The sequence below is a fragment of the Narcine bancroftii genome, chromosome 8 (genome assembly GCF_036971445.1).
Source record: "Narcine bancroftii isolate sNarBan1 chromosome 8, sNarBan1.hap1, whole genome shotgun sequence".
NCBI classification, from domain to species: domain Eukaryota; kingdom Metazoa; phylum Chordata; class Chondrichthyes; order Torpediniformes; family Narcinidae; genus Narcine; species Narcine bancroftii.
The window spans coordinates 61,455,472-61,473,633 of record NC_091476.1 but is presented as its reverse complement, the minus strand read 5'-3'; the positions used below and the strand labels follow the sequence as shown (position 1 = coordinate 61,473,633).

At 50.7% G+C, this 18,162-nt stretch overlaps 1 protein-coding gene across 1 annotated transcript; it reads left to right on the top strand.

Annotated features, from left to right (window-relative positions):
- The first annotated feature begins 745 nt into the window (after positions 1–745).
- LOC138742026 (uncharacterized) lies at positions 746–2,973 on the top strand. The gene is made up of 4 exons (XM_069896218.1): positions 746–875; positions 981–1,076; positions 1,161–2,376; positions 2,451–2,973. The coding sequence occupies exons 1-4, from the start codon at positions 746–748 to the stop codon at positions 2,971–2,973; spliced, it is 1,965 nt and encodes a 654-aa protein (XP_069752319.1).
- Positions 2,974–18,162: the final 15,189 nt, after the last annotated feature.

Genomic DNA, 18,162 nt, shown 5'->3' with positions numbered 1-18,162 from the left:
TCGCATTAACTGCCCTGGTTTCTGTTAGAAACCCCATCCCCCGATCATCTACCCCTGTCTCCTTTCCTCCAGTTCTCTCTCTCTCTCTCTCTCCCTCCCCCCTTTCCTGTTCCCTCTGTCTCCTTTCACAGAGCCAAAATCAATTCCCACCATGCCTCTTATCATATCCAATTGACACCTTTTGTCTGTTTGTCCGGACCTCTCCTTTCCCATTAGAACCATTAGAACTCTATAGCACAGAAAACAGAAAACAGTCCATTTGGTCCTTCTAGTCTCTGCCAAAACATCATTCCACGAGTCCCATTAACCTGCACCCATTCCATAAACCTCCAGACCTCTCCCATCCATGTATCTATCCAATTTATTGTCAGCTGGCAGCTCGTTCCACACTCCCACCCCTCTCTGAGGGAAGAAGTTCCCCCTAATCCTTTCTCCTTTCATCCTAAAGTTATGTCCTCAAGTATTTATCTTTCCCAATCTAAGTGGAAAGAGCCTACTCGCATTTACTCTGTCTGTACCCATCATAATTTTGTAAACCTCTATCAAATCTCCCCTCATTCTTCTATGGTCCAAGGAATAAAGTCCTAACCGGTTTATTCTTTCCCTGTAACTCAACTCCTGAAGACCAAGCATCATCCTAATAAATCTCCTCTGCCCTCTTTCGATCTTATTCATACCCTTCCTGTAATTAGGCACCCAGATCTACACATAATACTCCAAATCTGGACTCACCAACAGAGGGTCGATGCCAAGAGGGCATTCGTGGGCACTGCCCCCTCCAAACGAGGTGCTGCTTCCCCCCTCCCAGCCATCCCTGGCTGTTAGACCCGCCCCACCCCCTCCCGCATTAGTAGCGTCGAGGTTGACGCAGGCTAGTGACTCTCTACCCGTCCCTGGCTATATCACTAGTGCGGGCCAAGCATGAGTAGTGTTCAGTGAAGCTTGATGCAACAAAAAGAGCACCTTAGTGCCCCATGAAGCTTATGACAGCGAGGCTCCTGCCAACACGATCCCTCCACTACTGTTGATTGAGAGGTTCCAGCCAGCAACCGCCCTGTTAACGCCCCCATCGACAGGTTCAAGCCAGTAACACATCCCCACACCCCCATCGACTGATTCCTGCCACCAGCCCTCCCCCACTGTTGACAGTTTCCCGGCAGCAACCCACTCCCCCACACCCCCATCGAAAGATTCCTGCCAGCATCCCTCACCCATTGTCGATAGGTTCCAGCCAGCAACAACCCTGCCACACCCCTATCGACAGGTTCCTGCCAGCATCCCTCCGCCACCATCAACAGGTTCCTGCCAGCAACCCCAGGTTCCTGCCAGCATCCCTCCCCAACCATTGACAGGTCCAGCCAGCAAACCCCCCACCACACCTCCATCAAGAGGTCCCTTCCTGCTTCCCTCCCACATTGTCGATAGGTTCCAGCCAGCAACACCCCTGCCACACCCCCATCAACAGGTTCCTGCCGGCAACTCCAGCCCCACACCCGCATCAAGAGGTTTCTGCCAGCATCCCACCCCCCACACCTCCATCCACAGGTCCCTTCCTGCTTCCCTCCTGCACTGTCGACAGGTTCCAGCCAGCAACTCCAGCCCCACACCCGCATCGAGGTTTCTGCCAGCATCCCACCCCTCCACACCCCCACCGAGAGATTGTGGCCAGCATCCCTCCCCCACCGTCAACATGTTCCAGTCCGCAACTGTCCCGCTACAACCCCATCGACAGGTTCCTGCCGGAATCCATCCCCCAATGTTGACAGGATCCCACCAGCAACCCCAGGTTCCTGCCAGCATCCCTGCCCCAACGTCGAGAGGTTCCAGCCAGCAACTCCACCGCCACACCCCCATCAACAGGTTCCTGCCAGCATCCCTCCCCCACCGTCAACAGATTCTAGCCAGCAAACCACCCACCACAACCCCATCGACAGGTCCCTTCCAGCTTCCCTCCTACATTGTCGATAGGTTCCTGCCAGCATCCCTCTGCCACTATCAACAGTTCCTGCCAGCAACCCCAGATTCCTGCCAGCATCCCTCCCCCACCATCAACAGGTTCCAGCTGGCAACTCCAGCCCCACACCCGCATCAAGAGGTTTCTGCCAGCATCCCACCCCCCACACCTCCATCCACAGGTCCCTTCCTGCTTCCCTCCTGCACTGTCGACAGGTTCCAGCCAGCAACTCCAGCCCCACACCCGCATCGAGGTTTCTACCAGCATCGCACCCCCCCACACCTCCACCGAGAGATTGTGGCCAGCATCCCTCCCCCACCGTCGACATGTTCCAGTCCGCAACTGTCCCGCTACAACCCCATCTACAGGTTCCTGCCAGAATTCCTCCCCCAATGTCGACTGGTTCCCACCAGCAACCCCAGGTTCCTGCCAGCATCCCTGCCCCAACGTCGAGAGGTTCCAGCCAGCAACTCCACCACCACACCCCCATCAACAGGTTCCTGCCAGCATCCCTTCCCCACCGTCAACAGATTCTAGCCAGCAAACCACCCACCACAACCCCATCGACAGGTCCCTTCCAGCTTCCCTCCCACATTGTCGATAGGTTCCTGCCAGCATCCCTCCGCCACTATCAACAGGTTCCTGCCAGCAACTCCAGGTTCCTGCCAACATCCCTCCACCACTGTCGACAGGTTCCTGCTAGCAACCCCAGGTACCTGCCAGCATACCTTCCCAACCATCGACAGGTTCCAGCCAGCAACAGAACCCCAAACCCCGTCAATAGGTTCCTGCCAGCAACCCTCCTCAACCATCGACACGTTCCAGCCAGCAACCCACCCGTCACACCCCCATTGACAGGTTCCTGCCAGTATCCCTCCCCCTCCGTCAACAGTTTCGAGCCAGCAACCCCAGAACTACACCCCTATCAACAGGTTCCTGCCAGCATACCTCCTCCACCATCAACAGCTTCCAGCCAGCAAACACCCCCACAACACCCCCATCTACAGGTTCCTGCTTGAATCCCTCCCCAACCGTCGACATGTTCCAGACATCAAAACCCCCGCCACACCCCCATCGACAGGTTCCAGCCAACAACACACCCCCACCGTCGACTGTTTCCAGCCTGCAACCCCAACCCCCCACACTCCTATCAACATGTTCTTGCCAGCATAACTCCCCCATCATCGACAGGTTCCCGCCCGCAACATACACCCCACACCACCGTCAACAGGTTCCTGCCAGCAACCCTATCCCACTGTCAACAGGTTCCAGCCAGTAAGAACCCCCACAATCGACAGGTTCCTGCCAGCAACCCACCCCACACCCACATCGACAGGTTCCTGCCAGTATCCCTCCCCCACCGTCAACAGGTTCCAGATAGCAAACCCCAACCCCTTAGCCCCATCAACAGTTTCCTGCCTGAAGCACTCCCCCCACACCCCCATTGACAGGTTCCTGCCAGCATCCCTCCCCCAGCTTTGACAAGTTCCATCCAGTAACTCCCCCAGCCCACATCCCCATCAAAAGGCTCCTGCCAGCATCGCTCCCCCAGCTTTGACAGGTTCCAACCAGCAACTCCCCCAGCCCACACCTCATCGACAGGCTCCTGCCAGCATCCCTCCCCCACATCAACGTCGACAGGTTCCAACTAACAACCTTCCCCCACCATCGACAGGTTCCTGCCAGCATCCCACACCCACTGTTGAATGGTTCCGGTCAGCTACCAACCCCTCATCACTTCCCCGTTGACAGATTCCAGCCAACAAACCACCCCTCCACACCCCCATCGACAGGTTCCCACCTGCAACCACACCCCCACACCCCCATCGACAGGTTCCTGCCAGCATCCCTCTCCCACAGTCAACAGGTTCCCTCCAGCAAACTCCACCCCCACACCCCCATCAGCAGGTTCCCGTCAGCACGCCCCCGACATCCCCATCGACAGGTTCCTGCCAGCATCCCTCCCCGGAATCCCCATTAACAGGTTCCTGCCAGCATCCCACCCCCACATCAATATCGACAGGTTCCAGCCAGCAACCCTCTCCCAGTCGACAGGTTCCTGCCAACAACCCCCCCGCCACACCCCCATCGACATGTTCCTGCCGGCATCCCTCCCCAACCGTCGACAGCTTCCAGCCAGTAAATACCCGCCACACCCCCATCGACAGTTTCCTGCCAGCATCATTCCCCCACAGTTGACATGTTCCAGTTAACAACCCCCCCGCCACAACCCCATCAACAGGTTCATGCCAGCATCCCTACCCCACCGTTGACAGGTTCCAGCCAGCAACTCAACCGCCACACCCGCATGAAGAGGTTTCTGCCATCACCCGACCCCCCTCACCCCCATCAAGATATTGCAGCTAGCATCCCTCCCCCACCGTCGACATGTTCCAGTCAGCAACCCACCCGCCACACCCCCATTGAAAAGCTCATGCAGGCATCCCTCCTCCACTGTCAACAGGTTCCCGCCAGCAACCCCAGGTCCCTGCCAGCATCCCTACCCCACCGTCGACATGTTCCAGTTAGCAAGCCCTCCCCCCCGCCACACCCCCATCGACAGGTTCCTGCCAGCATCCCTCCCCCACTGTAGACAGGTTCCCACCAGCAACCCCAGGTTCATGCCCGCATTCCTTCCACTCTATCGACAGTTGCCTGCCAGCAAACCCCTCCCAACACCTCTATCAAAATGTTCCTGCCAGCATCACTTCCCCACCGTCGACAGGTTCCAGCCAGCAACAGGCCCCCAAACCCCATCAATAGGTTCCTACCAGCATCCCTCCCCCACCGTCCACAGGTTCCAGCCAACAACTCCACAGCCACACCCACTTCAAGGGGTTCCTGCCAGCATCCCTCCCCCACATCCCCATTAACAGGTTCCTGCCAGCATCCGTTCCCAGCTGTCAACATGTTCCATCAAAACCCCCACAACACCCCAATTGACAGGTTCCAGCCAGTAAACCCCCCGCCACTCCCCCATTGATAGTTTCCTGCCAGCATCCCTCCCCCACTGTAGACAGTTTTCCGCCACCAATCCCAGGTTCATGCCCGCATTCCTTCCACACTATCGACAGTTGCCTGCCAGCAACCCCTCTCCACACCTCTATCAAAAGTTTCCTGCCAGCATCATTTCCCCAATCGTTGACAGGTTCCAGCCAGCAAACCACCCGTCACACCCCCATCGACAGGTGCCAGACAGCACTATCCCTCCACTCCTGTCGATTGACAGGTTCCGCCCAGCATCCCTCCCTGTGAGAGAAGTAAAACTGATATAAAAATATGAAGATGAGGAAACTAGTATGGATATATGTGTAACGAATAAAGCCAGTATGAATAAGATAAGAATAGATAATAGATAATAGAATGTAGGAAGTAAAGTTAGTTTGAATAAGATAAGGGTCTTCTAGCCTTAGACAGAATTAGCAAGTTCTGCATATAAGATGGTTGTAGCCCTGAGAGTCGGGAAGGTGTGAATTAGAACAAAGGCAGGTTTGTGAATAAGGAGAATAAGGTCAATGACATGATGGGACACCGACAGGATACCCCCTGGTCCTCTAAGTTCACAAAAACAGCACGTAGGCAGACAGGATTGCCTAATGCCAAACTCATCCAGGAGGCAGAAGAATGTAAGGGGGAGGGTACTCCTATACTGAAATAAACTGTATAAAAGTTGGGTGAGCCCCAGTGTATGTGTGTATTCCCAGGGTAAGGGGAAAGCACCCAACTTTGCATTGTTGTATAATAAATGTTCTTTGTTCTCAATTTTTGTCTTGAGCAATTTCTGTGAAGGTACTTCTGTTTCTCACAAATGGGGGTTCGTCTGGGATCCCACTCCCTCCACTTACAGAGTGCCCGACGACGAGGGTAGGTGCACCCCGGCTGATTCAGCTGGACTCACGGATTGCAGGTGACTGGTCAGTGGATGAAGCGAGTGATATCCGAGAAGAGGCATTGAGAACAAACGACGGGAGGACGTTAAGGAAGCGCGCTAGGAATAGCTACTGGATCCCGGTAAGAGGAATTTTACTTATCTGTTAGAATGGGAGGTGTGAGTAGCATGGAAGATAGTCCTAGGGAAGGATGGGATGATCAGATAACTAAGCAAAGTCTGTTAGGATTAATGCTATCTGATTGGGGTGCGGGGAGAACCCGCGGGAAAGACAAACTGACCATGGTCAGGTATTGCTGTCTGGAATGGGTTAAAAGTCCGATAAAAGGGAGTTCGGTATATTGGCCAAAGTTCGGATCCGAGGATGTCTAGATGTGTCAGGCATTGAAAATCTGGCTCTATCAAAACCAAAGAGATAATATTGAGAGTATGGAATATGCAGCCTGCTGGCTCAGTGGATTGGTTGATCAACTGGTTTTGAATGAAAAGGAATGTAAGGACAAGAAGGATGAGGAACCTTTTGTCCCTGAAACACAAGGATGGGATGTGTTACATTCCCTTCCTCCACCTTATGCTCCTCCTATGCTGGCTCCTATCTTTCCCCTCTCTCCTATGCTCTACCCTTCTGCACCTTCCCCTCCTCCCCCACAGCTAAAGAAAGGAGAAGAAAGTAGGGGTGGTATGATGACCTGTTCACAAAGTACTAGATTACCACCTCTATTGACAAGAGAGGGAGGAGACTGGGACTCAGAACAGTGTGAGACCCTCCGGGAAGAAAGGGCAGAACCCTTTGATTCATTTCCCGGAGAGCAGGAACCTAGACATAATAAGCCAGAAATTAACTGGATGAGACCTCTACGGGAAGTTCCCGTGGGAGGGGGTCTCAGTTTTGTAAATATGCCCCTGACTAGTACGGAGGTGTGTAACTTTAAGAGAGAAATGACCTCCCTGATAGAAGATCCTCAGGGATGTGCTGAACAATTAGATCAATTTTTGGGACCAAATATATATACATGGGATGAGTTAACATCGATCTTTAAGGCTCTATTCACTTTGGATGAACGTGGGATGATTCGCCAAGCAGGGATTAGAGTCTGGGATAGGGAACACCAAGGGGGACCAAAGGCGGTACCTGGGGAACTTAAATTCCCCCTGGCAAAACCAAATTGGGATAAGAATACTAATGATGGTCACATATTAATGGAAGAATATAGGGTTAATCTGATAAAAGGAATCAAGGAATCTGTTCCAAAGGGACAGAATTTTAAGAAAGCATTTGAGGTTCCCCAAGGTCCCGAGGAGGCCCCCTCTGCATTTCTGAATAGATTGCGCGCGGCCATACAGTAATATAGGGGTCTGGATGTAGAATCCCCAGCGGGTGAACAATTGGTATTAACGGGCTTCGTTACAAACTCAGCCCCAGACATTAGAAGGAAATTGCAGAAGACTGAGAATTGGCATGAGCAGGGAATAACACAGCTTCTACAGATCGCACAAAGGGCATACGTCCAGAGGTCTGAGGATAAACAGAAAGGAAAGGCTAAGATTTTTATGCAGGCAGTCAAGGAAGTCGTGGAGGAACAGCAAGGAAAGGGTAGGGGCTGTGTGCCAGCTCCTGGATGTTGGAAGGGGCGCCAGGAGTGGGGAAGTAGCGACCAGAGCAGAGGCAGGGGTAGAGGAGAATTCCAGGGACGACGACCACTCCCGGGACCCCGTGGAGACCCAGGTAGAAATTGGGAAACAGGAACAGTAGTTTGCTACCATTGTAAAAAGGAGGGACACTTTAAGAGAGAATGCCCAATGCGTGCCAGGAAGACGTGATCTTATGCCCTGATGGAAGCAGATTATGAATAGGGGGGTCATGGTTCTCAGTCAATACACACTGTGGGGCTGCACGGAGAACCATTGGTAAATTAAGCATAGGACCCCACAGTGACAAGATGGTATTTTTCGTAGATTCTGGGGCAGCCCGGTCTAGTATTTTACAACCACCCAAGGGTGTTAAGTCAGAGGGGACAGTGATTATTTTGGGAGTAGGAGGAAGAGATTTTATGGTCCCTGTAATAAGGGATGTAAGAATACAAAAGGGAGAAAAGATAATAACAGAGGATATTTTACTAGTTCCCCAAGCTGGAGTTTGTTTGTTAGGACGAGACCAGACCACAGGAATCGGGTATCGGGGTTCAATTGTATGTATCAAGCGAGGAAGATCGGGAACTAATAAATCCTGGAGTATGGGCAGAAAGAGGCAATAGAGGAGTGTTAGATATTCCTCCCCTGCAAGTTACTTTAAAAGATCCTGAGCAAGTAATTAGACGAAAGCAGTATCCAATTCCGATGGCTGGCCGAAAGGGGCTGCAGCCAGTAATTGACCAGTTGGTGAAAGATGGTATACTCGAACCTTGTATGTCACCTTTTAATACCCCAATTTTACCTGTCCAAAAACCAGACGGTACCTATCGATTAGTGCAGGACTTGAGGGAGCTGAACAAAGTTATTCTCACCTGTCACTCGGTTGTACCTAATCCCTATACAATAATGGGTAAAATCGATCCCCATAGTAAATGGTTTAGTGTGATTGACCTCAAAGATGCTTTCTGGACCTGTCCGTTAGCAACAGAGAGCAGAGACATGTTTGCCTTTGAATGGGAAAATCCTTTTACTGGACGCAAGAATCAATACCGGTGGACGGTCCTTCCCCAGGGCTTTACAGAATCACCAAATTTATTCGGCCAGGTCTTAGAACAAATACTAGATGAGGCTCCTCGGAGAGAGAATTGCCAGTTGATACAATATGTTGATGATTTGTTAATTACGGGAAAAACGTACAAATTAATTAAACAGTATACTGTTGAACTTTTGAATTTTCTGGAGAATAAGGGTCTCAGGGTGAACAAATCCAAATTACAATTTGTTCAATCAGAAGTTAAATACTTAGGTCATCTGGTAAGTCAGGGAACTAGGAAAATAAGTCCAGAGAGGATACGTGGTATTCTACAGATCCCCCCCTCCCAAGAATGCCCAAGAACTTAGGAAATTCCTTGGTTTAGTGGGATACTGTAGAATCTGGATTGAAAATTATTCTAGCCTGGTCAGATTCCTCTATGATAAACTCACGATTCTAGGGGACGAAGCTGTTGTCTGGACAGAGGAAGAGATTAAAGATTTTAACTTGGTGAAACAGCGCCTTATCAGTGCCCCAGTGTTGGCTTTACCTGACCTAAATAAGACATTTGACCTATATACCAATGCGAAAGGAAGCGTAGCCACCGGAGTACTAACACAAGAGAGGGCAGGCTGTAGACAGCCAGTTGCTTTTCTGTCAAAAGTTTGTCGTGGTTGGCCAGAATGTGTGCAAGCCATCGCAGCCACTGCTATTCTAGTTGAGGAAGGACAAAAGATTACGTTTGGTGTCCCGATGATAGTTCACACCCCTCACACAGTCCGCAATATTCTCTTACAATGTGCTGGAAGGTGGCTTACAGACTCTAGAATTTTAAAATATGAAGCGATGCTAATGGATAGGGATGATTTGACCCTGATTACGAATAAAGAACACAATCCAGCAGCTTTCTTGGTTTCTCCAAATTCTGACAATACCATAAATGAGTTAGAGCATGTATGTTTAGAGGTAATAGATTTACAGACAAAAATTATAGAGGATTTAAGCGAAGAGCCTTTTACAGGAGGGTGAAACGTGGTTTATTGATGGATCTTCCCATTGCATTGATGGCACTTGCTATAGCGGGTATAGTGTAGTGGATGAGAAGGAAGGAGTGGTGATTGAAGCCGGTCGCCTCCCCAGTCATTGGTCAGCATAATCTTGTGAATTGTATGCCCTCTGTAGAGCTCTCCAGGGTCTAGAGAACAAGGTGGGCACTATCTACACGGACTCAAAGTACGCTTTTGGTGTAGTGCACACCTTTGGGAAGATCTGGAAAGAGCAGGGAATGATAACTGGAAAAGGACAAAAGTTGATCCATGAAAACTTAATTGTCCAATCTCTAGATGCTCTTACATTACCTGAGGAAATAGCTGTGGTTCATGTACGAAGCCATCAAAGTGGTGACAGTCCTGAAACACAGGGGAACAGACAGGCAGATGCAACTGCCAAACAGGCTGCGCTCATGGAGAAAATAGACAGGCAGTTGTTACTGCCCACCCCACTTGAGGTTAAAAAGACTCCCATCTTTTCACGGGAAGAGGAGGTTTACATGAAAGACCAGGGAATGAGTCAAACCGTTGATGGGTTGTGGTGGACGGCAGAAGGACGTCAAGTACTGAACAAAGCCTTGGCTCGGCAAATTGTTGATCAGCTACACCAGCAGACACACTGGGGAACACAGGCACTTGTGGATACTTTTGTACGGTCTTTTCATTGCTTGAGAATATATACTATAGCCAAACAAAGTACTTGGGGTTGTCCAATCTGTCAGAGAGTAAATAAGAAAGTTATGCACCAGGTAATGCCTGGCGGTCACGATATAGCTGTACATCCGTTTCAACGGATACAAATTGACTTTCAGAATTACCTAAGATAGAGGTTTACAAATACCTCCTGGTGATGGTAGATCATTTCACACGATGGGTTGAGGCTTTCCCGACCCCTAATGATCGTGCCAGCACCGTTATCAGGATACTACTGGAGTCTGTGACTCCACGATATGGTATGATTCAAACCATTGACTCAGATCGAGGTACACATTTTACCTCTCAGGTAAACCAGGGTGTGTGCAAAATACTGGGAATAGATTGGCAGCTACATACCCCATGGCACCCCCAGAGCTCAGGCCGTGTTGAATGAATGAATCAGACCTTGAAAAATCAGCTCACTCGACTTCATGAGGAAACTGTCCTCTCCTGGATTAAATGCTTACCTTTAGCTTTAATTAAGACTCGCACAGCTCCTCGTAAGGACCTTGCTGTCTCACCATATGAAATGATGTTTGGTCTTCTTTACATGGTATTCCACACTGATACCCCTATCCCTGAGGCTAATGACCAGTACATATCTAAATATTTACAGTGACTTTCTACTTCTCTCCATGACTTACGACAGAAGGGTTTATTAACTCAAACCCCACCCCTGGAGTATCCTATTTATTCTATTAAACCTGGTGATTGGGTATATGTAAAAGCATGGCAAGATCACCAACAAAAACCTGTCTGGGATGGCCCCTATTGTGTACTTTTGATTACAGACACTGCCGTGCAAACGAAAGAAAAGGGATGGAGCCACATCCAATGAATTAAACGAGTTGCTGAACCACAGACTAACGACATTGATAATCTACCCTCCACCTGGCATGCAGTCCTTCATCCTTCTGATCTGAAAGTTACACTACGCCGGGAAAAAGTGCTGTAATGTTGTTTTTACCATTTGCTGTTTTATTTACTTGTTGGTTCCCAATTTTTGGGAAATCACCAAATTGCTCACAATGTATTAAGTCCTCCTGGAACAAGGGCAGCAGAGGTGACAATTATTTACCTTTAGAGTATAATCATAGTTAATATAGGATCCCAACATGGACCAGGGGAACAGAACAGCTCTAGAGGAGTAGATTTGATTTGTATTTTGGCCTCTACAGGTATTAAAAAGAGGAGTTTTAAAGGGATAGCACAAAGAAGATGGTGAGACAATGACAGACAGAATGTTAGTCAGGATTGTACATGTAGCAGAGATAGAGTGAATACATATGCTTATGTTCACGGACAGGGTGGCAACTCACAGGTTCAGTGATAAGATACCCCTCCTCAACTTGGTCTCCTGTAAAGCATCCTTTGGGTCACACAGACATTCGGAATGTTAAGCACCACCTTGGTAAGGGGAGTTCCAGCTGTAAACGACGTAAGCTGCTCCAGAACACCACAGCTGCTTGGCATTTCAATCGTTTAATCAGACTCCAGGCAGCCTTGGAGATCATCACCGAACAGACAGCAATGGCCCTGAATTTATGGGCTGAAGAAAGACGACAGATACGAGCCACATTTCAACAAAACCGCCTGGCTCTCGATTACTTGTTGGCTGCTGAAGGCAGCGTTTGTGAAAGACTGGTTAAGGACAATGCTCACAACGGTCAGGCAGTTAAAGACACTTCTTCAGGAGTTCAAAAATCTTCCCATGCCCAGGTTCAGACTTGGCAACCTTGATCCGGTGTGGGATGGACTAGACTTTTTATTGGTAACTGGAGTCTGATACCCACAGCCCTGATAGCAGCTGGACTCGCTATTGTGGCCATTATGGTGCTCCCCTGCCTAAAGGCTTGTGTGCAGTATTTAATTCAACGGACCCCTCGTCAGATCACTAGAACCCAAAGGATGTATGTTTCCCTAATTCTGTCTAATGATGCTGAGACTGCAGTTCGTTTACTGACCAGCTGGGAAAAAGACCAAGTTTACAAGTAATACATTCCAGTTGAGAAGTCATGAAGCGTAGCTAAAAGAAAAGTGAGGATTGTGAGAGATGAGTAAAACTGATATAAAAATATGAAGATGAGGAAACTAGTATAGATACATGTGTAATGAATAAAGCCAGTATGAATAGGATAAGAATAGATATTAGAATGTAGGAAGTAGTTAGTCTGAATAAGATAAGGGTCTTCTAGCCTGAGACAGAATTAGCAAGTTCTGCATATAAGATGGTTGTAGCCCTGAGAGTCAGGAAGGTGTGAATTAGAACAAAGGCAGGTTTGTGAATAAGGACAATAAGGACAATGACATGATGGGACACCGACAGAATACCCCCTGGTCCTCTTGCCTAATGCCAAACTCATCCAGGAGGCAGAAGAATGTAAGGGGGAGGGTATTTCTATACTGAAATCAACTGTATAAAAATTGGGTGAGCCCCAGTGTATGTGCGTATTTCCAGGGTAAGGGGAAAGCACCCAACTTTGCAATGTTGTATAATAAATGTTCTTTGTTCTCAATTTTTGTCTCGAGCAATTTCTGTGAAGGTACTTCTGTTTCTCACACTCCCCAACCGTTGACAGGTTCCAGTCAGCAATCCACCCGTCACACCCCCATCGACAGGTTCCTGCCAGTATCCCTCCCCCTTCATCGACAGTTTCGGGCCAGCAACCCCCGAACTACACCCCAATCAACAGGTTCCTGCCAGCATACCTCCTCCACCATCAACAGCTTCCAGCCAGCAAACACCCCCACAACACCCCCATCTACAGGTTCCTGCCAGAATCCCTCCCCCACAGTCGACAGGTTCCCACCAGCAAACCCACCCCCACACCCCCGTCGACTGGTTCCTGCCAGCATTTCCTCCCCCACACCCCCATCAGCAGGTTCCTGCCAGCATGCCCTCGACATCCCCATCGACAGGTTCCTGCCAGCATTCCTCCCTGACATTCCCATTAACAGGTTCCTGCCAGCACCCCACCCCCACATCAACGTCGACAGGTTCCAGCCAGCAACCCTCTCCCACCGTCGAATAGTTCCTGCCAGCAACGCCCCGCCACACCCCCATCGACATGTTTCTGCCAGCATCCCACCCCTACCGTCGACAGGTTCCTGCCAGCATCCCTCCACCACCATCGACAGGTTGCAGCCAGCAACTCGACTGCCACACCGACTTCAAGAGGTTCCTCATGGCATCCCTCCCACACATCCCCATTAACAGGTTGCGGCCAGCATCTTTCACCAACCGTCGACAGGTTCCAGCCAGCAATCCACCCGTCACACCCCCATCGACAGGTTCCTGCCAGTATCCCTCCCCCTTCATCGACAGTTTCGGGCCAGCAACCTCCTGCACCATCAACAGCTTCCAGCCAGCATCCACCCCCACAACACCCCCATCTACAGGTTCCTGCTTGAATCCCTCCCCAACCATCGACATGTTCCAGTCATCAAAACCCCCGCCACACCCCCATTGACAGATTCCAGCTAGCAACACACCCCCAGCGTCGACTGTTTCCAGCCTGCAACCCCAACTCCCCACACTCCCACCAACATGTTCTTGCCAGCATAACTGCCCCATCATCGACAGGTTCCCGCCCGCAACATACCCCACAACACCACCGTCGACAGATTCCTGCCAGCAACCCACCCCACACCCACATCGACAGGTTCTGCTAGTATCCCTCCCCCACCGTCAACAGGTTCCAGACAGCAAACCCCAACCCCTTAGCTCCATCGACAGTTTCCTGCCTGAAGCACTCCCCCCACACCCCCATGGACAGGTTGTTGACAGCATCACTCCCCCCACAACCCTATCGAGAAGTTCCCACCAGCAACTCCCCCCCCCCACACACCCATCCCCCCCACACCCCCATTGACAGATTCCTGCCAGCTTCCCTCCCCCATCACAGGTTTCAGCCAGAAAACCCATCGCTACACCCCCATTGACAGGTTCCTGCCAGCATCCCTCCCCCAGCTTTGACAAGTTCCATCCAGCAACTCCCCCAGCCCACACCACCATCGACAGGCTCCTGACAGCATCCCTCACCCACATCAACGTCGACAGGTTCCAGCCAGCAACCCACTCCCACCATCGACAGGTTCCTGCCAGCAACCCCCCCGCCACACCCCCATCGATATATTCCTGCCAGCATCCCTCCCCCACCGTCAACAGGCTCCTGCCAGCATCCCTCCCCCACCGTCGACAGGTTGCAGCCAGCAACTCCACTGCCACACCCACTTCAAGAGGTTCCTCGTGGCATCCCTCCCCCACATCCCCATTAACAGGTTCCTGCCAGCATCCGTACCCAGCCGCCGAAATGTTCCAGGTATCAAAGCCCCCACAACACTCCCATTGACAGCTTTCAGCCAGCAACTCCATCGCCACACCCGCTTCAAGAGTTTTCTGCCAGGATCTCTCCCCCACTGTCGACATGTACCAATCAGCAACCCCCCCACCACACCCCCATCAACAGGTCCCTGCCAGCATCCCTCCCCAACCGTCGACAGGTTCCAGCCAGCACATCCCCACCGACAGGTCTCTGACAGCATCTCTCCCCCACCATCGACAGGTTCCATCCAGCAACTCAACTGCCAGACCTGCATGAAGAGGTTTCTGCCATCATCTCACCTCCTACACCCCCATGAAGAGATTACAGCCAGCATCCCTCCCCCACCATCGACGTTCCAGTCAGCACCCCCCCACCACACCCCCATCGAAAAGTTTCTGCCAGCATACTTCCCCAACCATCGACATGTTCCAGTCAGCAAACCCCCCCCCCCTTGCCACAGTCCCATCGACAGGTTCCTGCCAGCATCCCTCCCCCCCTGTAGACAGGTTTCCGCCAGCAACCCTTGGCTCATGCCCGCATTCCTTCCACACTATCGACAGTCGCCTGCCAACAAACCCCTCCCCACACCTATATCAAAAGGTTTCTGCCAGCATCATTTCCCCACTGTCGACAGGTTTCAGCCAGCAAGAGACCCCCAAACACAATCAATAGGTTCCTGCCAGCGTCCCTCCCCAATCATTGACAGGTTCCAGCCAGCCATCCACCCATAACACCCCCATAGACAGGTTCCTGCCAGTATCCCTCCCCATCCGTCGACAGTTTCGAGCCAGCAACCCTTGAACTACACCCCTATCAACAGGTTGCTGCCAGCATACCTCCTCCACCATCAACAGCTTCCAGCCAGCAAACACCCCCACAACACCCCCATCTACAGGATCCTGCCAGAATCCCTCCCCCACCGTCGACAGGTTCCCACCAGCAAACCCACCCCCACACCCCCGTCGAATGGTTCCTGCCAGCATTTCCTCCCCCACAACCCCATCAACCGGTTCCAGCCAGCAAAACTCCCCCATCCGTCGACCGTTTCCAGCCAGCAACCCCCCCAATACACCCCCATCGACTGATTCCTGCCAGCATCTCTCCCCCAGCGTCGACAGATTCCAACCAGCAACAGCCCCCCCCCACCACACCACCATTGACAGTTTTCAGCCAGCAACCACCTCACCCCACATGCCCATCAACAGGTCACTGCTAGTATCCAACATCAACAAGTTCCAGTCAGCAACCCCCATTACCACAACCGCATCGACAGGTTCCCGCCTGCATCCACACCCCCACAGCCCAATCGACAGGTTCCTGCCAGCATCCCTCTCCCACAATCAACAGGTTCCCACCAGCAAACCCCCCCCCCACACCCCCATCAGCAGATTCCCGCCAGCACGCCCTCGACATCCCCATCGACAGGTTCCTGCCAGCATTCCTCCCTGACATCCCCATTAATAGGTTCCGGCCAGCATCCCTCCCCAAACGTTGACAGGTTCCAGCCAGCAACCCACCCGTCACACCCCCATCGACAGGATCCTGCCAGTATCCCTCCCCCTCCATCGACAGTTTCAAGCCAGCAACCCCCGAACTACAGCCCTATCAACAGGTTGCTGCCAGGATACCTCCTCCACCATCAACAGCTTCCAGCCAGCAACCACCCCCACAACACCCGCATCTACAGGTTCCTGCTTAAATCCCTCCCCAACCGTTGACATGTTCCAGACATCAAAACCCCGCCACTCCCCCACCGTCGACTGTTTCCAGCTTGCAACCCCAACCCCCCACACTCCAATCAACATGTTCTTGCCAGCATAACTCCTCCATCATCGACAGGTTCCCGCCCGCAACATACCCCCCCACACCACCGTCGACAGGTTCCTGCCAACAACCCTACCCCACCGTCAACAGGTTCCAGCCAGTAACCAGCCCACAATCGACAGGTTCCTGCCAGCATGCCCCACCACGGTCGACAGGTTCCTGCTATATTACCTCCCCATATAACCATATAAAGCACAGAACAGGCCAGTTTGGCCCTACTAGTCAATGCTGGAACAAATCCCCACCCTCCTAGTCCCACTGACCAGCACCTGGTCCATACCCCTCCAATCTTCTCCCCTCCATGTAATTATCCAGTCTTTCCTTAAATGTAAATAACGTTCCTGCTTCAACATCCCAACCACCCTTTGCGTGAAGAAATTTCCCCTCATGTTCACCATATAATTTTCCCCTTTCAATCTCAAACCATGGCCTCTGGTTTGAATATCCCCCACTCTTAATTGAAAAACCTATCCATGTTGACTCTGTCCCTTTTAAAATCTTGAACACCTCCATCAAATCCCCCCTCAATCTTCTACGCTCCAGAGAAATAATCCCCAGGCTGCTCAACCTTTCTCTGTCACTCAAACCCTGACATCCTGTCAACATTATCGTGAACCTTCTCTGCACTCTCTCTATTTTGTTTATATCCTTCCTATAATTTGGTGACCAAAACTGCACACAGTATTCCAAATTTTGCATCACCAATGCTTTGTACAATCTCATCATAACATCCCAACTCTTGAATTCAATACTCCGATTTATGAAGGCCAACATTCCAAATGCCTTCTTCACCACTCTATCTACCTGAGTATCAACTTTGAGGGTACTGTTTATCATAACTCCTAAATCCCTTTGTTGCTCTGCACTCCTCAATTGTCTACCATTCAATGTATATGACCTATTTAGATTTGCCTTTCCAAAATGCAACACTTCGCACTTATCCGTATTAAATTCCATCAGCCATTTCTCAGCCCACTCCTCTAGCTTTCCTATATCTCTTTTTAAGCTATGGTAATCTTCTTCACTTTCCACAATACCACCAATCTTTGTATCATCTGCAAACTTACTTATCCAATTCACCACCCCTTCTTCCAGATCATTAATATATATAATAAACTCCACTAGTCACCGGCCTCCAATTTGACAAACAATTTTCTACCACTACTCTCTGACACCTCCCATCCAACCATTGCTGAATCCATTTCACTACTTCCTTATTTATACCTAATGCCTCCACCTTTTTACCTAACCTCCTGTGGGGAACTTTGTCAAAAGCTTTACTAAAGTCTAAATAGACAACATCCACAGCCTTCCCTTCATCAATCTTTTTCGTAACCCCCTCGAAAAACTCTATAAGGTTTGTTAAACATGATCTACCCCTGACAAAACCATACTGACTACTACCTATCAATCCCTGTTCATCCAAATATTTGTAAATGCCATCCCTCAGAACACTTTCCATCAGCTTACCCACCACAGACGTCAGACTCACAGGTCTATAATTTCCTGGCTTACATTTGAACCCTTTCTTAAACATCGGAACAACGTGAGCCACCCTCCAATCCTCTGGCACTACCCCCATGACCAGTGACATCCTAAATATCTCTGTTAATGGCCCCACTATCTGCACACTAGCCTCCCTGAGTGTCTTTGGGAATACTTTGTCCGAACTGGAGATTTGTCCACCTTTATCTTTTTTAACACTGCCATTACTACCTCCTTGGTTACCCTTAAATGATTCATGACCTCCCCACTATTTT